Here is a 24,222-nt window from a genome sequence, read left to right as displayed (position 1 = left end):
AAGGTCACACTGGCTGCTTCCCGGTCGACCAGTGATTGTGAAACTGGTAGAGCGGATAGTGATGAAATCGTTCACCGATTTGCTCACAGCACATTCGCCCACACCGTGCGGTTTGTATTACTTCTTGGTTACTTGGTTACTTCCTTGCATGCACCTGTTGCCAAATTTCTTTTTGAACCTTTCGACCAATGACACACAATGATGACCATTGGTTTCGGTTTGATTTAGTTCTTCTATGGACCATCTGCCCCATTCGAAACCTTTGAGGGCCGTGGGATGAAGGAGATGTTAAAGGTAGTTCAAGACTGGCTGCGCAGCAAATACATCGCTTATTTGTTCGTGCCTAAAACAGAAGGAAACTGCGTCAAACTATGAAAGATGTTGCAAGTGCCGTCGGTACCATGCGCGGCGTGTCAGGTTATATGTCGGGTTATGTGGCCAAGGTGAGCGATCGCGGACTTGGGTCCGATGGCCCCAGGTTCAAGCACCAGAAACAACGGATCGCGTGGAGCAAAAGTGGCGTAGCAGACACGTGACAAGTGATCAGAGGCGGGCAAACTTGCACGAGCCGCGTTGTCGCAACGTTGTATGACACGAAAAAAATACATCCTAAGTGCTATCTGGCAAAAAGGACTGATGTCGAATCAGTCCTGAACCCGAATTGGCACTGCCGAGGGGCAGGTGCAGGATACAAGCAGCGGGCCCTGCACTCAGCATATACCCTGAGCCTAGAGTCACCCGCACTAACAGTTCGTGCAAGATGCATTTGAAAAGAGGCAGCCTCAGTGGACTTGTGCTTAGTATGTGATTTGCGCCCTGAAATGACACATCGCGCGTCAAATAGTGCCGACGCTCCCTCACATTCATCGGATGCAAATTGTCAGAAACTGCGCGATGCTGCTGTCTGCATTGTCGTAATATACTTGGGTCTCGAGAAAGAGTGACTTGAAAACGCCTCTTGGTCTCTGCGACCTAATTTGACTTGTCAGGGGTGACTGGTAGTTTGCTCGGTCATACTGACCCCTCTGCAGTTTTCAAGGTCCTTTCACATGCTGCCTTGCCGCGTCTTAAATTGGGAATTCTCAAGAAAAATAGAAGAAAAGCCTCAGAGACCCGCCGTAAGACGAAAATGAACTCCGTTTCATTGAAGGTCAATACAAAGGTCAACATAACAATACGTTGAACGGGTCTGCGTTTTAAGGGAAAGAGATGTAGTCAAGAAAAGAGGAACGCATACGCTTGAATAACGTTCCCGCATTCATGCTTGATTGCCACCGAAACTTTTTGCAGGCAAATCACACACTCCTACCCATATTCAAACAGTTTTTATCATGTTAAAGGCCTGGTTGAAGTTTATCTAATACTTCACACAACAGGACAATAGTATTTTAATAAACAAAAGGTGATAATAGCCGCTTAACTCCATTTTGACGAAAGAACTAACGCAAATGCCTAGCGTCATTTGAATGGAAAAGCACGATCAACATCAGTGCTAACTGGTCAGTCATACGTTGTTGCCGTTGGGCACTCTGACGTTCCAGGATAGAAGACCCCGGTCCTACTGCAACTGGACGATCGTGCGATTTGGTGGCGTTTCGCAACCCTACCTTTCTTAATACGCGGCCGGGTTGGATACCCTTCGCTCGGTTTGGGGGTCAATTTGACCCCCTGAGATTTCGGGAACTAAGAAAGCTAGAGATACGAAATTCACAGGGTGTATTCACCTGTACGTGAACGCACCCAGGTCAATGTTTGAGATTCCTGGGTTATGACCTTCGGGTCAGATTAAGGTCAAACAAGGTTATATTCCAGGTTGGCCTCCAAAGGGCCCCCAGAACCTAGATAACTTTTCTAAGCAGAATAATCACATGCCCATTCAAGGTCAGTGACCTTGTTTGACCTTTTAAAGGTCATGGGGACCAAAATCATAAAAGGCTTGTTTGAGGTTTTGCATTTGGATAAACGACAAAGATAACGCTAGGCAGTATGTTCCTAAAAACAAAATGTGACCTGGTCATTTTAGGTCAGTGACCTATTTTAACTTTTGAGAAGTCCATGGTACGTGTATATTGCGGCTTCTGCCATCAATTAATTCGAAAATGAGCACCAGAAACTACCCCATACAGCAAGCCCGAGAGTAAATACAACAATTTGGTTTTGACCTTGGTCTGACCTTATATCTGACTCTAGGTCAGTGTCATTTGTTTATTCAATTGTTGTGCTGCCTAGAAAGCATCTCAGAGATGCATGACTTTGTCTAAACACTCTATCGTTTGATCAGATTGGGCGATTTCCCAGAAAATTGCCTTCGCTGAAGTCATGGCCTGACTGACCTGCCATAGGACAGCGGTGACCTTGCAAGGTTCATCAAAATTTTACGCCGCGCTGTTCGGAAACTATTCCGAAAAATATTTGGGAAGCCAATTCGACCCCCACCCGAGCGCGTGTTAATAACAAACAGGCTGTAGTTTTTGGGCCACACGACCGCTTAGATGTGCAGACTTTCTCGTGCAGACTTCTTCAAGGCCATTTAGGTATTGATGACGTCATAGCAACGTCATGCAAATTTTGCCGCCCGATTGGTCATACGGCGTTGAGGGCCAAGAAGAGTATGATCGTCGAGCCGTTCAGTTCTGGCGTCCACGAGAACAATTTCCAAATATAGTGGACGCCAATTGGCTCTTAATCAATGGAGAACAAACTATGCAAGTTTCAGCCACTAACCACGTCTTTTGCTACGTCATATGAGAAGTTGGACAAGATTGCTAGCCATTATGGAAACAAATAACACTTGTGATCGAAATGCTTAAGAATAGCGCCACAGCCGAGTACGTGAATACAAGTAAACATCTCAAAGTCACGAATAAATATGTAAGAACACCACGAAAAGAGCCAAAACATCAGCACACAACAAATTTGGCTTAGTGAACACTTCCAGCACCGCCACTCCCATCTCCCGTCTAGTGAAGTGCTACAAGGGAGTGCTAGGGTGGCAATCTCGCACGGCTAGCTTGGCAGCACCTGAGCGCCATACAAACGCTCCATGGCGCAATCAAACAATGATGTGTTGAGGACCATGTTTGCTCTATACATAAACTGTGCTGCCTAGAGCTGCCTTTTCCACTTAATAGTACCACATCTACCGTCGAATGTGAAGAGGACGTAGCCACCGTGTATTCCTAGTGTCTAGTATGCATGCGGCAGGATGTGCTGACAAACCTTGATCACATAGGAGTCGTCATCAATAAGCATTACGGTGCAGAACTTTGTAAAACTATTTTTTTTAATCAGATTTTGTTTTTAGCACGTTTAAGCAACAATATTCGGCTCGAAGTACTTCACAGTAATTTCATGACATGTTTGTAACTACGCATAATTTGATGACATTGCGGCTGACTGGCTGTAACAAGATTATGGTTTTATGGACAGACAGGATGCCTGATCTCTTGCTACCGACCCTTTCCAAAGCCTTTTTTATTACAGTTAGTGACATCTCTGAGGCAGACGCTGCAAACCAAATTACCATAAACTTGTAGCGTCCCTGTTCTTAAATGTGCAGTACTTACAGAGCTTGCTCACAGTACTAACAGAGCCTGCATAATGACGCAGCCAGCATCAAACACCCTCGCCCGATCCACATCACTGATTGCCGGGCCTAGTATATTCCTGGATTTTGAAAAGGCATGAGAAAACTAAAGGCAAAGGCTAAAGAAGTGTCTACAAGGGGTGTCTTCTAATATGCACCCACTTGGCCGGTTGAATACCCTTCGGTTGGGGGGGGGGGGGGTCGGGGGGCAAGTGACTCCCTCGAGATCAGGAAAACTTAGACAGCTAGAAACACCGAATTCTCACGGTGAATTGGCCTCAATGTGATCCCACTTTTGTGCCAACATTTCATCTACCTGGCCATGATCTTGGGGTCAGAAAGGTCAAACGAGGTCAAGCTCCAAGTAAGTGCTCAAAGTTCCCCGGCCTCTTCATGTAACCTCTGTGAACCTAGATACCTTATTTCAAGCAAAGGTTCAGTGGTGTTTATTTCAGGTCAGTGACCTGTTTTGACCTTAAGAAAATGAAGGTGACAAAAATCTACCACATTGGTGGTATTTTGCATTTAATTAGCGTCAAGGATTACGCTAGGTGGTTGTGTTCCAACACAAAATGTTAACGGTTACTCCAGTTCAGTGATCTACTTTTACTTTCAAAAGTTCATAAAACATTTCTGTTGCGGCCCATGTCATAAATAAATCCTAAATGAGCACCATGAACTGCCGACAAAGCACAATCTCAAGAAAAAAGCAGGCTAGTTTTGTTCTCAGTCGAATGCTAATGCCTATCCCCAGGTCAATCGAACTGGTTTTAGTAATGAATTCAGTTGGTTTATTGCCTAAGAAACTATCTTACGGATGTATGGCATTGTATAACACCACACTATCACATCAGATTGAGCATTTCCCTAGAAATGGCCTTTGCTGAGCGTCATGGCCTGACTTTGACCTGTCGCAGGTCAGCGACCTTGCTTAATGCATCTAATTTGTTTCATTTGTTATAAAAAAGCTCTGGCCACCCACAACGTTGTTGGGGCTTTTGCTGTTGTTAGAACTTTAATGTTAAAATATGATACTATCTACAATTTGTATATCTTACTTTTTCGCAAAATGCAAAGACAGCATGGTAAGGTCGGGTCAATATCAGCTATTTCTTGTAAAAACATAAATTTTACCATTTTGGCCTAGCTTTGGTATTCGTATAATGGAAAATACTAAATTGCATGCACAACTATCACATAACCACAGAGCACATTACCTTGACCCAGGTTATGACGTATCTCTTTTGGTGCCTTCTGCATGCTGTGTCTGAAAACGAAAACGCTGCTAAAAATGTGTTGCAATATCATGATATTGTATAATGAGGTAACAATAGGTCATGGGCATGTCGAGGACATGAGGTCAGTGACTTATATTGCCAATAGCAGAGAGGCTACATGAAGGAGTGGGCCGCGTGCTACCACCTCATTATCGTGTTTGTGAAGCTGATGACGTCCAATATCACGCACCAACGGACCTGCTGTGTTTTTTACCAATGAGTTGCCAAGCATCAAAAAAACTATGCATAATGTAGACAACACCTATGCGATATTGAGTACCTGTAAATGAACAATACACTTCTTCTGAGTACATACAAAACATTGTACTGGTCACATAGACCTGGTGGCATTTCATTTCTTTTACTTGGATGGCTTATGACTTGGACCTAAGTTCACTTCACTTGATCTTCTCTACGGCAGCACAAAATGGTATTTTGTGTCTGGAATACTTTTGTCCCACAACTGCATCTAATTAAATCGACATGACCGAAAGTACGTTGTGAGCAAAAGTATCGTTCCTGCAGGCTACTGGTAGACAATTTTTTGACAGTGACCTGAGCTGACCTGACCTGTGTGAGAGCAGGAATGGTTCGAACGGATTCTCCACAGTCTAAACGCTTTTTTTCCGCGCTCTCAGTATCCGTCTTTACGTGTTAACATAGGTTTTAGCTGCATCTATAGAAATGACCGCTTGTTCACCTTTCTTGATCTCTGGTGACCTGACATTGGTCCAAGGTCAAACATTTGGTGTGCATTATTCACAATTGGACGAGACCTTCAAAACAGCATCTTTGTTTTTCACACGGCGTTTGAAGCTGGAGATTCCAGGGGAAGTCAACTTTACCCCTCCCCCCACCCCCCACCCCCCACCCCCTGGCCAGGCGCGGTTGTCTCAGACCGACTCCTGGCTGGTTGCGCCTGTCTCAAAACCCCGGCAGGGCACGAGCTAAGGGAGTGATCCACATTTGTATGGAACTTTGAAATGAAATAGCTATTTTGAAGATTGTTCGGTGCAGTTCACAGCCTTGTCCTCCTTAGGACCTAAACTGCTCTAGTTCTGGGCGGCACGCCCGCGGAGATGTGCGGGCTGTTTCGGAAAGCCGATCTGAAGGTCACCCAGGCATCCATGACGCTTTAATGACGACATTCAAATTCTGCCATTCGATTAGCCATGCGACCAACGAGACCAACGATCGAGACCAACGAAAGTATAAATGTCGAGTCGCTTATATCTCCGTTCGTGAGCACGATTTCCAAACATAACGGCCGCCATATGCCTCTCAATCAATGTTGCGCAAAGTACAATGGCGTATCGAACAGTAAGGTTTTTAGGAGCATAGTTACTAAACAGAGAAATCATGTTGTTTAGAACAGTCTTTTCCACTTAAAAGTATACCAACCGGAATAAGTGACCTTATTGCATCATAGCTGATGCTTGCTTCAATATCTTCAAATGTGAAACATTGCTTTTAACATAGCAAACTTATGTTTAGTTGGATACATGTAGTTTACCCATTCGTATTAATGAGCTGCATATCAAATGGCTTCATTGCTAGATTGTTGAGCATTTACTTAAGCTTCGTAAAAACATAAAACAACTTTTTGAAAGGTACTCAGTGCATTAATCCGTCATGCAAGGAGTTCATTTGTGCAATATGCTCAAGCTGAGGAAGGCGGTGGAAGATAGGGTTACATCCATAAGATGAGCCCACCGGGCATTTTGTGCTATGATGACCTGGAAAAGCTTTGATGAGTGCACTGAAAACTCATCGTGAGACTTTTTTGAAAAGAATCTCCTAGAAGTGCCTTCATAGGGCATTTGATAACCCGATCTATTACTACATTGACTTGCGTTGCAGCATCCCAAACCCTTTGCCTGTCACCTTTTTCGGGTAGAGGCTTTGATAATTCGTGATCGTGATCGAAGTCACTCTAGTAGGCCCCTACAAGTTCCTGGATGTAGTGAGCACCTGAATACTTCCCAGCGGGATTCTCAGAAGGTCCCGTCCGGCGCGAAGGGCGCCAATTCGTGAGCCATCTTTCAGCAAGTGGATGGAGTATTCATACGAACGTTATTTGATATAATTGGTGTAATGTTGATACAAGTGCGGTGATGTAATGGTGTGGATTGCGTACGTGCTGCCCAGACCGTGTTCATTTGCTGCCATATAAACGTATTCTGCGCGTTATGATCGCATTATCTCCCAACACCTAGACCACGCCACGCAACACTACGCGTCATGGTGAAAAGCATGGTATTTTTCTTCAGTCCTTGATCAAAGTGCAGTATGTTGTTGAGGTTGGATTGCTTGGTTCAAGATTAGCTGTGAGGGTGGTTTATGCCTAAAATATAAAAGGTATGTTTAAATCCCGACATAAATCTAATTGAAATTAAAATAAACTGTTCGTAATTATTGAACGTTTCTGTCATAGAACTGCACTGCACCACAGGGGAATATAGGCAGGAAACAAGTATTTCATTATCACCTTATGCCACAGGAAGCTTAGCACCGACTGCAAGAATCCTTCTGGCATGTTTGTAAAATCGTGGTTACTCACTATTAATTTAGCAATATCAAACGCGTGGCTAAGTCACGCTGGGCCTGTATTCTTATTTCAAGCACTGTAAGTTCTCACTCATGTGGGTCCAAAATTTACATTGCATCTGGTACCCTAAAATGTGAATAAATAACGCAATTTCTCGCTTCAAGTCAAAATGTTGACACTGATGTTTGTGACACAGATGGCGATGCTTTGATTCTCTTTCTGTGAACCGTACTTGCAAAGCATATATGAATGTGATATACATACACAAATTGGATGGTTGTGTGCAGGCGTGTTGTATGGTTTACTGCTGAGTTCATGTAAATATGTGAGTTTTGCTTGACTTGCCAACATTGCCTGATGTACTGATTTAGTGCATGTTGTTGATTGCTGCAGATCATAGACCGTAAGTTCACTTCGACATTTTTTTTTTTGCTTTTCGACAAAAACAGTCACAAATGGTGCACATAGTATCTGCTTTCCATGGGCCATAATCTAACATCTAAACTTCATATTAATACATACAGGAAATAAATCAGTTTGCTTAAGTTTTGCGATTATGGTTTTATGGTTTTACAGCTTTTGGAAGGAAGATTCTGTGGATAAACCTATGTGCACACTAGTCATCACCAAACTTAATGAATGATTCTCTAGGAGTTTCATTGGAAACTTATTATGAGCATTGTTATAAGCATGCAAAATATTCAGCTTCAAGAATTCAATGGAAGCATTCAATACCGTTACACACGTTGAAGAGATCACTTCTTTTCACTTACGGATACTACGAACAGTTAGTTTATTTTGTTCTGCCAGTTTTACCAAACTATGCTACTGTCATTAGTCTAGGAACTGTTGCTTGGTAATTCCTCCGCCGTCTTCCACATCCATGCCTTTTTCCCAGATGGATGTCAAGTCCTCATCCCCATCGCTGGCCGCTGCGACAGCGTAGTCTCCACAGTTCTGCTGTGGTTCACCTGCCACTCTGTTCGCACGCGACGCACGACGTGGGCGGACGGATGTCTCCGGCGGCGGCGGCCCCGCGGATGCCTCGCCGCCGTCCCTGCCGCCAGGCAGCCTAGTCGTCGGCAGATGCGCGGGCGTCACTACCCGTGTAGTCATCGGTGCTGCGGTGCGCGCGAGTGTGTGCGGCGGCAGCGGATGGGAGTGCTAAGGTGCGGCTGAGGTGTTACCGGCAGATGCGCGGGCGTCACTACTCGTGTAGTCATCGGTGCTATGGTGCGCGCGAGTGTGTGCGGCGGCGGCGGATGAGAGTGTTAAGGTGCGGCTGAGGTGTTACCGACGGTGATTGGGTGCCACCTGCACGATTGAGGCATCACGGGAGAGGTTCTGACGTCACCGCCGCGGCTGAGATGTCACCAACGCGAGTGGGGCGCCATCGGCGAGGCTGATGTGCCAACGGCGTGGCTGAGGTTCTACGACTCGGGCAGGAGACACTGCTGCTTAAGTATTCCGTTCACTTGTGATAAATAAAGGTAGCAGTGCTCTGCCTGCAGGCCGTGCTCACGTAGCAGTGCTTCACTTGTCAGTCATTATTACGTGAGTGATTTGATGGCTGTTCGTCATTAAAACAGAGCGGTGATTTTCCTGCCAGTCACTATTACCGAGACCGCACTGTTTTGTATGCTGCAGCAGTGCCCCTCCTCCCCGCCCCACATACACACAGGGGTCATTATTGCACCCCAGTTTTTCAGCCAGCAACTCAGTTTGCGTCCTGAATAATATTCTAGGGACCCTAGGGACGCCAGGTGCTAAGGTCAACGCTCGTATTTGTCTTCATATGGTTACGCTGTGTTGTACCGAGTAACCTGTGCCTCGTTTTGTCATTCCGAAATGTTTCTGCTGAGGTCAACGTTGTCCGATTTCAAAGGCGACGTTGCTTTACTCGTCGATCATGACAGTGCATGTGCATCGGTTATGACCACACCATGATCGTAAACCGCGCGGCAATGCCTTGCCTGTCGGTCTTTGATGGACAGAAAATTGAGTGTTGTGTTTTTTTTGTGATTACCAAGTGATGGAACCAAAGTATACTCCGAAGATTCACTCGATTCTATATCTATATGACGTATATGACGCGTATAATTGATTATATTCCTTCAAATGTGGGGGCCGTGTGTACCTCCTGCGATTGTACATCGATCTTTCATGTGCGCATGGGTCCCGCGTAGCTCTGCAAGACTCCGGGATAGACAAGCATTCTTCGAAGGGGTTTCAGCGAGGGTCTCAAGAACCGTAAGGGTGCTCCGCGTGAGGGTTCTCCAAGACCATTTTGAAGTTCTTTGAAACGATTTTGAAATGTGGTGATCCCGTGATAATGTACGCCCTACTTGGAAATAAGGGCATAGTTTTCACCGTGTCTCGGTGTGGTATATTTAACATCCAGGAGTATAGTTGTAAAAAATCAGTTTGAGGTTGGCCGAGAAGGGCAAAATGCTAAACTCGCTCTTACGCTGCTTCAAAAGATAGTTCTACGTTCAGTATGCGAACCGCTCAATGTTGGGGAATTAGACCCTCGTTTGAATACAGAAGATTTATCAGTTCTGGATTAGTTCAGCATAGTTCCTACTAGTTTGTGGGCATTTGCTTCCCTCAGAATCCGTAGTTATGTTTTTATACCTAGATGTAGGTAGCACAGTTCTTAAGCTATGGCAGGCAGCTCCTGATGCTACAACTAGCATGTACCATGCACTGTGCGCTGTAAAATGGCACGCTTTGCATAACTGCCAACATTGGAGTTCAAATATCACTTCCTTACTTTGTGATCTGATTGCAGCAATATATTTTTTAATAAACGGTTGTACCAATAAGTCCAAGGTAATAACTTGTACACTTGTGCTAAGGAAAGCAAAAGCCGTTTCATTTCAAATCCTCCTCCTCCGAAATCCACAAGGTGATCAGAAATATCGGCCCGAAGTCTCGCGGGCTTCTGAGTCTGCACGCTGCGAGCCTGGTTGAGGGTTCAAAAGTGGCAGCTCCAGCTTCCACCTCAGCTCTACCTCTTTCGTGTAGTTCTATTAAAGGGAGTCTCCCACCTTCTTTGCACTTTCCACTTATTTTTTACATCAGACGCTCGCGAATTAATGGCACCAGTTTTCTTGTACTCCTTCATAGCAGCTCAGAATTTCTTGTGAAGCGGGCTTTTCTGCCGGAAAAATCTCATTTGACTCCCTGTTCACCGCCATGAAAGCAAGACATTTCATTTGCCTTGCTTTTTCCAACGCGTCAGTTTTGTAATGTTTGCAACACACCAATGCTTCAGAATATTTGAGTGGTAAATGCTGCGATAGCTTGAAACATTGTTTAGATGAAACGATTTGCGAACATGAAGCTGTGATCCCACAAATTCAACGAGACGCAATACTATGGCTTCGATTTCTCCCCTTACCACATGACCATGGCGTTAACCACAGTGGTTTTTCCAGGATGGAAAATGGAGATCTAGATGCGTTGATATTTCGGCAACATGACTATCGAAACGAATAGCAGGAGTGAATCTGCCCCGTCTGTGAATTTATATTATTAAGGCATCTAAATCCCCTGGTTGGCTGGTTTTTCCTCCGAGGAATAAAGCTATTACTGCTGTCTTATCAGTCGCCTTCTCGGTACCAGTCCCTCGCCCCCTGGGCCAAAAACAAACGCTCTTTTATTTCACCGGCAGAGGCCCGCACGGCTGCCGTTGTGACGACGGTAGCCGCGACTGCAGGGAAGAAGGGCAATGCTTTTTTGAAGCGTTGTCGGCGTAATTTGGACTAAACAATAATTGAAATCGATATCATTATGATGCCTTGACGGTATTCCAGTGGCATCACTCAGTGCTATTATCTGACGTAACCAGTCCTCAGAGTTCATAAGAGAATGATTATGAAATATGCCCCAAAGGAGGGACCCCCTTTGAGAGATGTCCTTGCGCAGCGCTGTCAGTCACCAGCGCACGAACGAAGAAGCAGCACTGCTACGAGCTCTAAGAAAGGTAAATATCTTGCCTGCGCAGCTCGCCTTTCCCCGCTTTCCCTAACTAGCTTTGAGCAGCAGTAAGGCTCCCCGAATACACTGCTATCTGTGTGTTATGGGACAGACAGCGAATTTTGTCCACGTAAACAGCCGGTGGCAGCAAACACAGACTAAATCACCAAACATGATGTTGGCAGCTAATCCGCCCCATCAGCGCTTTGCCTCAGTCGCTGCACGGCCGCAGATGCAGTGCTGCACTCCCGGACGCGTGTCGCGTGTGCTGCTGCTCGCGTGCTGCAGGCTGGACGCGCGCCGTGGTCTCGCCGGCCCTCCATCCCCCATGCCGCGGCGCGTGAGCACCGCCCCAGGTGCGAGGGCCTACGGGGCCGTTCGTGTCGGCGTGGGCTCGCGGGCGACCGCACGCTCGCCTCCCAGCAGCCGCGCATCCGGCTGTTTGGCCTTTCGGCGAACACCCGCCGGCTGACCGGTCGCCGACGAAAAATGCCGAGGCGGCGGGCGCGGCGCGGCCGTGGCGTGGCTCTGGCGGAGCCGGCGCACGCCCGCCCGTGTCCGGCGCGCGGCAGCCCCGCCCCCTGCGGCGGCGGCGCCTCGCCGCTCTCCGCAGCTGGGATTCCCTCGACGCCGCGGCGCGCCGGCGCGCGGCGCCCGGCCGGTCAGCGGCGCTCTTACTTAAGTGGCGCCTCACCTGGGGGCTGGGGCCAGTTGGGGTGCTCGCCGGCCGCCAGAAGCAATGCGGGGGTCGGCCGCGTCAGTCATGCGCCGGTCGCGCTCGTGCTGTGTCGTGTGGCCGCAGGCGCTGCTGCCGCCGCTGCTGCTGCTGCTGCTGCTGTGGGCGGCGGCGGCCGCCGCGCTGCCGGCCGAGGAGCGGCTGGACGAGCTCGAGGCTCTAGAGGCGGAGGCCGCGCTCGAACAGCTGGTGGACAGCATACGGGAGCGCGTGATGCGCGAGCTCGGCCTAACCAGCATGCCAGTCAGGGTGAGTAGCCGACTCCTGGCGGCGTCCGCCTCGCCACAGACGGCGGCGCCGGTTTGCAGCAGTGGGAAATGCTAGTCAGCAGTTCGTTGGAATGCTTTGACCGGCATTTGCAGCATTGTGGTTGTTAGAAAAGATTTGGCTGATTAGAACGAGCAACACGTGGCAGCTGCCCATTGTGAGGAGAACGCGGTGATGTGAAATAATAACAGCCGCGTACGAATGAGACAGACGGAGCAGTTACGGCGCTGTGAGAGTGGGAATACGGCTATTGATATCCCCTAAGTTTCCCTTTGTAGGATAAAACATGCTGACCAGCCAAATGGGTCATCTAAACCGCATTGATGGCATTGGACTTGAGCTCCGGAGTGGATAGGCCTTCAGCTGACTGCGAGGTCACGCTGGCCAGCACGTCGGTTGTCGGTGCCGATCGCTGCACAGAGACAGGCAAACAGTGTGCACTGACAGCACCGTCAGGCCGGCGAGTGGGTCCGCATGAAGCGGCGGCGCGGCAGGCGGAGGTGCGTGGGCCGCGCAGTGGGCGGCTCAGCCCGGCCCGCGCTCTCCGCCCGCCTGTCGCACCGGACACGGCGCGTGGAAAACCCGGCCCGTCGAGTTCGTTCTCAGCCGGCCGCGCGCCGCTCAGGTCCGGCTGAGACAGTCTATCGCAGCGGATGACACAGGCGACCGGCACCGCAGACAGATATCGGCGACCAGTCTCACGGTCGCTGGCGGCGCTGTCATCACTTGCCGGTGTAATACGCACGTACATCGGCCCATATGGCACCTAGTGCTCGGACGCACCACTGCATGAAGCACAGCACGCGCCACGCGCATTGTGTCGGAAACGTGTGTGACGGGTGTGACCGATGTTGGTGATTGCGCAGCCTGGCAGCGTTTCCTAATCCTTTACGTGTGCCGTGGCCGGTGGCCGCTGAATACCGACGACCGAGGCCGTTCAGGATGTCGTGCTGCCAAACAAGAACTGGTACGGACGGCTGACCGCCGGTCCCTGCCGGGCGGCCACGGGACGGCCGCGAATCTCATCAGCACGCAAGCCGCCTACCGAGAAGCTGTGGGCTGCGCTTGGAGCTCAGCCAATGTTGACGCGACGCTCCCGGCACTGTTTACAACGGCCGAGTCGAGGGCCGGTCGATTTAGTTTGTAAAAGTGTCAGAGATAGACCCGCCACTTTCGGAGGCATGCGCGGCATGCACTGTCACGTGCCGGGCCCGGTATTGTATCAGGTGGTGCAGCGGTTTTATCGGTCTCCACGACCGTTGAGTGTCTGCAGCCTCAGACGAGATACGCCTCGGTAAACTCCGCTATCTGAAAGATCCCCGATCGACGGGGCCTAATCGAGTGTGAAAGCGTGCACTGTGCACCAAGCGCCGCGTGAGCAGCACGCTCAATGTTTGTCTGTCCACAAGCGCATTGCAAGCAAACTGAAAGATTGGACATGTTTGCGGTTGCCCTTGAGCGGTTTAGTGTACATAGCGTGCGCCTTCCCTCTCAGACTTTGGAACGAGAGTTAAATATTGATTAACCTACTCAACACCTCGATGTAGAATACATGCAATCGTGTCTTCGTTACAGCTGAAAAGTCGAATCGGTGTCAGACACTGCAAACTGAAGCACTGAGTAAATGAAACATACATTGTTTTCAATTCGATTTATTAAGGAACTATCCCATCCGGCAATTAAATGGTTGATCTCAGTGATATCGCATTGTAGGATAGTGAACATACAACGCTACATGACAAAGCAAAATCGCTGATTCGACAAATAGAAGAAAACAGTCTGCTGAAAACAAAAACACACTGCCCGTACGGCGTAGTATCACTCAGCACTATTTAGTTCGATGAACTCATGCATTGTCCGAGAGCTAGCGATGGGGCGCCTAGAGCCAGTTTGTTCCGCCTTTCTGGCTACAATGCCCTGCACAGGTTTCGCGGAGCCGGAGCCTCGGCACGTTGTCGCTCTCGGAGCCGCCGGCGGAAATGCTGGGCATTCTCGGGGGCCGAGCCAACCGGTATGGCATTCTGAATACGAACGGCGTCAGTCCGACGCCCCAGTCACTCATCGGCTTCAGACGACGGCAGGCTGGCGCCAACGGTGTTCCCGCCTACCGGTCCTCACGGCAGGCTGACATGAGGCTCCGAACCCACCAGCCGGGCGCAGCACCTCGAAGGCAGGGGCGTCATCACGGCTAACGGCAAAGCAATCCACATTTTCTGTAGCTCTCTGGTTGAACGCCCCACACATGATTGTCCATGCTACCCTCGATGAGTAACGGAGGAGCGTGGCACTTTGACGTAAATCACTTGTGATATATGAAATCCCTTGAGCACATGGCTGTTATTCCCGTGCAGCAAAATATGCCAGGCAGCATGACGGGCTACCGAATTTATTTGTAGTCAGTGCTGTGATCTGTAATTTTGTGTAATAAAAGAAATGTTATAGTAAACAGAAAACCCGCAGCCTTGACATCGCAGTACCTCTGGTTTCTGCCCTACCTTAAACGGTCCATGGAATCTTCTAATGACCTTTGCCGTCGAAATGCTCAAATCCCTTCTTCACGCCGACAAAATAAGCCCAGCCTTTGCAATATAAGCTTCTTTCGGTGTTCCTATTCATGGCCTTACATGTTAGCTTGTCAGCGAATGATGTCATAGATTACACAAGAGATATTACGCCCCATCTCCCAGCCAGCTGATGCACCAGGATGTGACGAAGCAAGGCGTTCATTTAGACTTATTCGCAGACTGTGGTACGGGAATGCAATGCTTCATTGCAGACTCTGGATAGATGGGGGTGGTTTTAGCGGGAGCTTATAGAGATAGGGCAATCCGAAAAGCCTTTTTCAAGTAGAATGCGTGGAAAGTTATGGCGTACTTTCCCGATTCACTTGGTAGTTTTTCTTTTTCTCTGCAGGCTTCGGATAAAGCTGCAATTACTCTGCAAAGCTTGTACCTCTGCACGTGTCTTACCTGGTGGAAGCGAGCACGCGCTAGCGGCACTCTCTGGATATTATGGACGGATGCGTGGTCGTCTATAGCTTTTAGCCGAAGATGAAGCGAAAGATTGAAATTTTTGCGGTGATTTTAGGGATGAAAGGTTACTTTTGGGGACCATAATTTTGAAATCATTCTTTGAGCCATAACATTCTTGAGTGTCGGCAACAATGCTGGAATTTGCCTTACTTCGTTTTGCGTCAGAACAAGCATTTGCGACATGTTTGGTATCATCGTCGCATCTTCTCCCACTTGCCCTACAACAATCACAATTCACAGCGTCTAAGTGATTGGAGAATTGATGTGAATGGCCCTAGCTTTAATCCTTGAGACGATACCTGATTCATTGGGGATCTGGCAGCTCTTTCGTTCGAATGAATTAACTGATAAATGGTTGTGTCCTTGCAGATGCATGTTGTAAAGCTAAGTACCAGCTGCTGATCCCCATACTAAGTACGCTATCTTCGCGGTGCATCGTCGGATTCCTCTGCAAATATTCCAGACTGTAACGGCGCTCAAGACCCTTCCAAAGGAGGAATTTAATGGGCATGGATTATTCTTGTTCAGCGTATTGCTAGTTGACTCATAACAGTATGTCCTTACCGGTACTGTCAACCCCTTCTGTTATGGTGAAGAAGTTGACCGCACCGCTACGTCAACCTTTTCATATTATAATGCGCAAATAATCGTTGCAGTTGGTTCGCTCTTAAAACCTGAAATGTGCTATCTCCTTCTGTTATATGGTTTATGCCTCACTTAAAATGCAGAATATATGAGCATGCCGCAAACGTAGAAGACGGATTATGCATGTTTGCTTTGCTGATGTTAGAGCTCTTTGAGCCATTATTGACCGTTTGGGTCCCACGCAGCAAAGGAAAGACTGAAACTCGAAGTAATATTGCAACCTCCCAAAATCGTCTCCGGCTCCGGTACTCTTCACACTTCGCTCACTCTCCACAGGGAGCGCCACCGGCGTTGTGCGAGTGCTCTGGCAGCTTATACATGTGAGAAGGTAGTGAGATCACCCAACGTTCACGCCGGCAACATGCTCGTAGAGAAATGAGACATCGCGTTGCGTCGTGTCGCGTTGCGTAAGTTGTAGGGTGAGGCGGTGAATAACGAGGCAAGCGTAGACGGGCGCCGGGATTAGCGCTGCTGTTCTGCACCACTTGTTATTGTCGTGGCCACAACAGAGGACCCGAACCAGCCTCACTGATCTGCGCCACTCAGAGTGTCCCACACCGTTAGGCCGGCGGCCGGTTCGTGCGAAAACACGGCTCACTTTTTCCTGCTGCCGACACATGCAACGCTTCGGCGATTAGCCTGGTTGTGGCGAGCCTCTTGATATAGCGGGCGATTTTGGCCGGGCCACAGCCACGGCGCCAGAGGGCGGCGCCGCCTGCGGCCGGGGGCGGGGGTGTGCCGCCCCCACCGCACCGCCGACACGAACCCAGCCGGATCTGCGGAGAGCTCGGCACCCACACCAACCGCCGGCCTCCCGCGCAGCGGGCGCACGCGCGTGCGGGGCGGGTCGCCTGGAGTGGCGGACGGCGGGGCCTCAGCAGCGGCACCGTTACTCATGTTCTCACCCCGTCCTCCATGACGCGTGCAGACCAGCATAACTCGTCGGCTTAACGTGGAACGGCCCGGACACTTGGGCAACCTCGAGTTGGCCCCGTCGTGACGCTGCGCTCTGCGGCTGCCGTGGGACGGGCGGAGCGCGCCGGGCCGGATCGCCGGCCCGTGTCGCCGAAATCGTCGGGAACCCCAGACCGGCAGCGGTGATGTGCCATCCAGAAACCGCCAGCCACGCCTGGCACGAGCTACGGCTCGTTAGCGGTCGCCGGCGAGGCTCCACAACAAATAGAGTTAGGGGCGGTCACAGCCGGCTGACAGGGCGAGCAGGCGGATCATGCCGCGCCGGCCAGTGCGACGCGCCGGTCCTGGACCGCCGCCGCATCCAGCTCGGACCTGATCGAATTGGTGAGGCTGAGTAGGTCAGACCAGTCACGCGGTCTGAGACCCGGTCCAGGACAGTGTGGTTTGGCAGCGCGGTAAGAGAGCCAAACACGGACAGTTCGACCCTGCTGCGTTCGTGCTCGCGGAGGGCATTATTTCGGCGCGGTCATCCACGCTCTCATTACCGTTCGGGAAAAAATTGTAGAGGTGACGGGGACCGTCCGCCGGGGTCGGGGGCAAGCGGCTCCAGCCTCGCGTGACGAACTCAAGACGCTCGTGATACACGCACCTCATCCCTGCACCGACTTCGCCCCTAAGGTTAAGAATAACCCACGTGCCGGCTCACACGAGCTCGATTTGCCGTAATGGAGGCGAGGCCCTGGCAACTGCAAACTGGCTGAGATCTTGGATTGCATCAAGCTATGCTGAGCAACGCACCGCGTCGTAGAGGTACGGCCGCCGCGCGGCAGGCTGCCGAGGGTGGCCGGACCACCTCAGCTGGATCATGTGCTAGCGGCTGTCGCGCCCTGTGCGCCGCTGTGCTGGCGTGTCCCGCTTTACCAGCGGAGCCGTTTGACTGCGCCGTCCGGACGCCTGCGGCCGCCGTCCGCCCACTGCCGATCCGGGTTTCCCGACTATTAACGCTTGCCGAGCGGCGGCGGGCCAACCGGATCTGACCAGCTGGCTGCGGGCTCGCGGCGCGTGCCCCCCCCCCCCCTCCCACATCTCCGCTTTCTGCCCACATCATCCGTCCGGCAGTCGCCCTGATCCCGATGTCCTGATCCCGACGTCAGGTGTCAGCGGGCTTAACGTGGACTTAGTCCTGTTGTCCGGGTTGGCTAGGTCCTGTTGCCCGGGTTGGCCGATGAGTGGGTCGTCACACCCTGTGAGGTCTCACTCACTCGTGCATGCGAATGGCACGGCGCCGTCTGGCGACAGCGCACGCTGTGGACGTCCAGCGCGGCGGGTCGTGGCCGGCTCGCGTGAGACGCGGCCGCGCCGCCGGCGGCGTCAGTCGGCCGGGACGGCTGCCGCCTAGTCAAACAGGAGGTGCGCGAGTCGCGTCACCGTGACCAGCAGCGGCGCTGACACGGCACCAGTCCGGTCACCAGCGACGGGCCTGTCGCGCGCTCACAGCCAGGCGACGGGCCTGTCGCGCGCTCAGGCAGCTGCCGTCTTCCTGGCGCCGGCCGGGCCGCAATGGTAAAACCCGACAGGAGCGCAAGGCGGTCGTCGTGGGCGGCCAAGCCAGCCCGCTTCGGACGCGGTGAGTAGCGCCGAGCGCGGGCGGAGATGTTCAGCTCCTCAGTGGCTTATGAGTGGCCTAGTGAGAGATCGGCGCCGCGGCTCGCGGCTGGGAATAGCCGGCTGAGGATCCGCGTCCGTTTAACATGGGAAACATGCAGTGGCAAGGGATTGAGCTAACGGGCAAGTACCTGTCCGCAAATGCTCTTCTATTCCCGGATTTGATCTCCTTGCATGCAGAGTTAATGAAAAGGATGGAACGAAAGCAGAGTTGTGCAGCTGGGCAAGACAGTAGAGGGCTGATCTGTGTTGCGCTTGCCGAGATCGGTCCGGGAGCAGTAATGAGCCATCGGTTCCCTCACAGCTGCAGTCCTGAGCGATCGGCTCCCTCACAGCTGCAGTCATGAGCAATCGGCTCCCTCACAGCTGCAGTCATGAGCGATCGGCTCCCTCACAGCTGCAGTCATGAGTGATCGGCTCCTTTACAGCTGCAGTCATGAGCAATCGGCCCCCCTCACGGCTGTCATGTCATCGCCGCGACGAGCGCGGCCCTCTGATCGCAGCCTGGCTGAATAGGTTGGACTGTACAGCGCGCGGGCAGACCGGCCGGGACACTCCGAGGCGGTGCGGCTTCGGCTGGGCTTTCTTATCCTTGGCCGACCTAGACATGCACAGTGGCGATGAGCTTCATGTGATGGAATTACCTGCTTTGCGAGGGGAACGTATTGTGCCGTCCTACTTCACGCGTCCGTAACACCAGCTCAGCCCGCACGAGCAACCTCGACGCAGCATGTGAACCTCGACCACATAGCTCGGCAGCAACGCCCAACACTTTTGCACGGGATATACACAGAACCCTGTGATATCATCGGCTCCACTTTTCTGAGTGAAAGTAAACACCGCTTTTCTTCTTTTCAGAATGTCACGGATGCCGAAATGGAGGAAGTTATGAGGGAATACAACCGATTACAAGCTGAGCAGCGGCGAAAAGAGGAGTACGACGAGGATGTCGACGAAGTGACATATTTTGGATCTTCTCACAACATAGTCGACGAAGGTAAGTCACATTTTCCGGGGTGCCATGTTCGCAAGCGTGATCCTACACCTGTCCATGCCCACAGGATGTGACACCTGTCAGGTGTCACCTGACAGGTTCCGCTACGAACAGAGCGTCTCCCATGGATGACGTCAATGTCAAACTCGAGTGCCTTTAAACCCTACCGTGAGCGTTCGCCTGAACACATGTCCTTGGCGGGCACGTTTGTTTACGTCCTGGCGAGAGGCGGTCAGCTGCCTGTTTGCCGCGGCGCCGGCGTACAAACCCGCGCCCGCCCGCGTGAGGGCCGCGACAGCGGTTTGGTGTTAGCGTCGTGGGCCGTGTGGCGGTCGCCGCAGCATCCCTGGCCCGCCCAGTGCTAAGTTTGGCGGTGAGATGAAGTCTTTGGCGGCGCACCTGTCCAGGTGATCGGCCCACCTGAACGGGGCAGCCGGAGACGTCAACGCGAGCCAGCCGGGCGCCGAGCGCCCAGGTCCCTCTCGGGAGCGGCGCGCGGGCCGACCGGACCCACCCGAGCGACCGACGGCCCAAGGCGGTCCCAGAGGGAGAGAGAGAGAGAGAGAGAGAGAGAGAGAGAGAGAGAGAGAGAGAGAGAGAGAGAGAGAGAGAGAGAGAGAGAGAGAGAGAGAGAGAGAGAGAGAGAGAGAGAGAGACCGGTGCTTGCTGCCTTTACCAGGTGTAACTTGAGACGTCTTTTTTCGGCCTGCTGGACTCTGTTACGGCCAAATTGCTTGTCAGACGCAGAAAATGCTGTATGCATCCTAAAGAAACACCCAGTGACGATCTAGCCAGGTGGAGGGAATTCCCGCGCGTGACGGTATGGTTTTGGAATAATAGTGCTGTTGGAGCGTGCAGAAAAACACCACACAGCTCCCGCTATTCGTCATCCACGGATGTCACCTCGCATTGACGGCTTATTGTGGCCTCAGCCTGTTAGTACCTTCTCGCGGGATTTCACCGCTTTGTATGCGGAGACAGCAAATTTATTTGCCTTGACTGGATGGAATTCGCAAGCAGCTGGGAGTGTACCACTGTCTTACCGTGCCGGGATTCCCGCTCTGAAAAGGCCCGACGGAACTAAACTGTCCTCAGTTACCGTTGACTGGCTCGCTCGACTGGCCCGGCCGTCGGGAGAGTTTCAGGTAGTGGGCCAGCCGCCGGCGACCGGCTCCCACCTAGTGCAGTGGCGTCACCCGACAATCGATGGATGACATCACCAACAGCTGACGGGCGAACCACGCAGCGGCCCGGCCTGGGGAAGCCAGTCCGCGCGCCGCACAGCCAGGTCTTGGAAATGAGTCGCTCTTTTTTTAGAGCACCAAGTCGCTCAACTCGGTAGTAGAAGGATTGCGGTCCTGCTGGATTGTAGGCGACTGAGGAATGTGCAGTGGTCTGCCCAATCATCCGGGGACTTTCCGATGCATCGTCGGAAGCACATGGCGTGCCAACGTCGACCGTGGCAGCCAATGCCCGGGGGGGGGGGGGGGGGGGGAGGGGTGCAGAGGGGAGGGACGGCGGCGACCTGGCGTTGGCGCCTCTGACTCAGCCCTTTGGTCGACGTCAGGCCGCGGCAGCTGACTAGTCGTTCCATCAGCATCGACCATGTGGAAGCCACGTGGACGCGGCAGTATCCGGTTAGCCATGTACACAGTGCCGGCGTTTTCCGTAGCGCAGCACGGCTAGCGGCGCTGAGAGAGCCGTAACCGTGGTATCCACCCAAAGCCGGCAGTGGCTGGGTACCGCGGTGGTATCTGGCCAAAGCCGGCAGTGGCTGGGTACCCCGGTGGTATTTGCCCAAAGCCGGCAGTGGCTGGGTATCCCGGTGATATCTGCCCAGAGCCGGCAGTGGCTGGGTATCCCGGTGATATCTGCCCAGAGCCGGCAGTGGCTGGGTATCCCGATGGTATCCTCGCAGAGCTGGCAGTGTCTGTATGCCTCGGCGGTATCCACGCGCCAGGAAGGGAGTCCATGCTGCACGCCGGACGGTCGACCATGCGCCATGGTTCCCACGCTGGCTTCCGGCGTCGCCCCCCCCCCCCCTCCCCCTCACCTGGTGCCGTGATTCAGGCCTCAGCCGCCGACGGTCGCCGCTTCGGCGAAGGGCATCGATCCTTCTGGCAGCAGCGACGTGGGTGGCCCCGATAAACACTTCCAGCGAGGCGGCCGGCGCCGCGCACCTTCCGAGAACGAATTGGACAGCGGCGTCCGACCCGGTTTGTTGGTCGCCCGGCCGTTTCGGAGAAACGAGGAGGTTTTGCGTCCTCGTCGCACGACACGTGCGAGTGCTGCACACCGCTGAACGCTGTTTTGGGGTTTTTAGAACTGTTGTTCTGGCATTCTGGATCGAACAAACTACTCATGTTGTGGCGCTGAGGTCTCAGAGCAGCGTAGCCACGGGCAGAGTGGAGGGCCCTCTTTTTCGACGGAGGGCTGATGCCAACATTCAGCCTTGGTTCGTTTCTGTGCGCTTGTGCACACGACGCGGTCGGTGGCGCCGGTTCTGCACGCTGCACACTGGCGTCAGGCTCGCGCATGTCCGAGCCATCGTCAAGTCATCCTGTTGTGAACGTTTTATTAGCTTTCCACTCGGGTCACGGGCTCTCGATACGAACGTCACCTGAAGGTGTTTCCTGCATCGACGGCCTCACCGGTTAATTCTGGTCCAGTCATCCCGGTAAGATAGGGTACTTTCCCTTGGTTCCCTTCCCCGAATTTACCATGAGATCATTCGGGCAGCTTTTCTGCTCATTTGCGTACGACGACTCGTCGATGTCAGCCGAGGTGCAGCGAGGTCGAAGGGCCTGGCAAATGTCAGCACGGGCAAGTCCAACTTTCCCGTGTAGCCTATGCGACACACATAAATTTGTGCATTAGCATTCGGCTGAGGCAATGGGATTACCGAACGCTCCTGTCTCCGTGATGCTCGAATGCTCCCGGGACTGAGATGGCACTCAGCTTAAAAGCATTTGTAAGGCCCAAAGAATCCTGATTAGCATTGTGTGTGATGTTGACAAATGGAGACGTTCGACATGTTTGACGTGGTGATTAGAGCCAAAGTATGGAACGATGGCTTCGCTTGAATTTGGTGGATGTACGTCACGTTAACGCGGTGGGCATAGCTAATTGAGGTGCAGTTTCGTCACTTTGTCCTTTGTCCTTGTTTATCACGATGCCCGACGACCCGAACCCAACCTTTTACGTGTAACGGTCAAATCGAATAGACCGATTGGGGATGTGTCCAGATGTGTGAATCCGTGGATTGCCTGGCTGCCCGGCACTCAGTCCGTTGTGTGGGCAGACGTGCGGACTTACCGGGGAACCGTTGCCCCGCTCCATCCCCTCCCTACGAAAGTAGTCCTCGCCCCTCCCCCCCCCCCCCCCTCCCTCGCCACCGTACATTGGCATAGTGCTCCAGTTGGAGAACTCGGTCAAGTTGCTGATGACAGTGTTCGCTTTTGCCGGCAGGCTGGTACCGCAGTCGCACGAGGCGCAGTGCCGAGCTCCGCACGCGGACCCGGTCCGGTATCAGCGTCTATTTCCCGCTGGAGGAGGCCGGCCTGGGCGCTCAGGAGGTGACGACGAGCGGCGCGCTCGGTCTATACCTGGAGCGCACGGGCGGCAGCGGGCCGCGCCCCGTCCAGCTCACCGTGTATGAGCTGAGCGAGCCGGCGGTGCCCGGCCGGCTGCCGCGCCGCGTCCGCCGTGGACAGCACCGGCTGACGGTCGACGCCGACGGCTGGCACGAGATCAACGTGACAGCTGTGGCGCAGCGCTGGCGAGCGCGGCCCGACCTCAACCACGGCCTGCAGGTGGAGTGCAGCCGCTGCCAGGGCGCGGTGCGCGTGGCCAGCGGCGCCGGCGACCGTGAGCGCGCACCGCGGCTGACGCTCCGCACGCGCACTGAGCGGCGCACAAAGCGAGCCGCTAACCCGTTCAAGCGGCCGCGGCGCGACGGCCCGCTCGACTGCGCCGAAGGGTCGCGCAAGAGGTGCTGCCGCCATGAGATGGAGGTCAACCTGACGGAGCTCGGCGGCTTCGACTTCATCCTGTATCCGGAGAAATTCAGCGCCTTCTACTGTCGAGGCCACTGCCCGCCCTCCTATAACGTGGCGACCGATCACGCGCTGCTACAGGGCTTCGTTCACCAGAAGCGGAAGCGGAGGTCGGGCGGCGGTCGGCGCGTGCCGCGGACCTGCTGTGTGCCCAGCAAACTCAGCCCGATACTCATCGCGCACAAGACCGTGGACGGATCGCCGCAGCTCACCTACTGGGAGAACGTGGTGGCCGACGAGTGCAAGTGCTCATAGACAGTGCGCCCGCCGCACGGACCAATTCGGCGCCAAAGACGCGCGCGCGTGACAGTTGCCGGCACAGTGCTCCTAGTCAGACGCTCATACGGAAACTTTGGTTATTTATTTCACAGTCATTTCCATCGCACTCAGCAGTTCCTGAGTGATGCCCATGTCGACGCGTTTGTTGGTTGTGCTGTCATGTTTGTGTGATGGCGAAAAGCGATGAACGTTTTGTGCGGAATGGGCCTCTGCTCCGGCGACCGGTGTCCAAGCGATGCTCG

At 52.7% G+C, this 24,222-nt stretch overlaps 1 protein-coding gene across 1 annotated transcript; it reads left to right on the top strand.

The window, feature by feature from the left end:
• Positions 1-11,720: 11,720 nt before the first annotated feature.
• On the top strand, positions 11,721-23,956 carry LOC119111323 (bone morphogenetic protein 8A-like). Its single transcript, XM_037235137.1, has 5 exons — positions 11,721-11,732; positions 12,267-12,377; positions 19,511-19,649; positions 23,115-23,298; positions 23,500-23,956. The coding sequence occupies exons 1-5, from the start codon at positions 11,721-11,723 to the stop codon at positions 23,954-23,956; spliced, it is 903 nt and encodes a 300-aa protein (XP_037091032.1).
• The last annotated feature ends 266 nt before the right edge of the window (positions 23,957-24,222 follow it).

Source organism: Pollicipes pollicipes, unplaced genomic scaffold (assembly GCF_011947565.3).
Source record: "Pollicipes pollicipes isolate AB1234 unplaced genomic scaffold, Ppol_2.1 Scaffold_7261;HRSCAF=8764_pilon_pilon_pilon, whole genome shotgun sequence".
NCBI classification, from domain to species: Eukaryota; Metazoa; Arthropoda; class Thecostraca; order Pollicipedomorpha; family Pollicipedidae; genus Pollicipes; species Pollicipes pollicipes.
The sequence above is the reverse complement of the archived record's forward strand: the minus strand, read 5'-3'. Positions and strand labels throughout refer to the sequence as shown.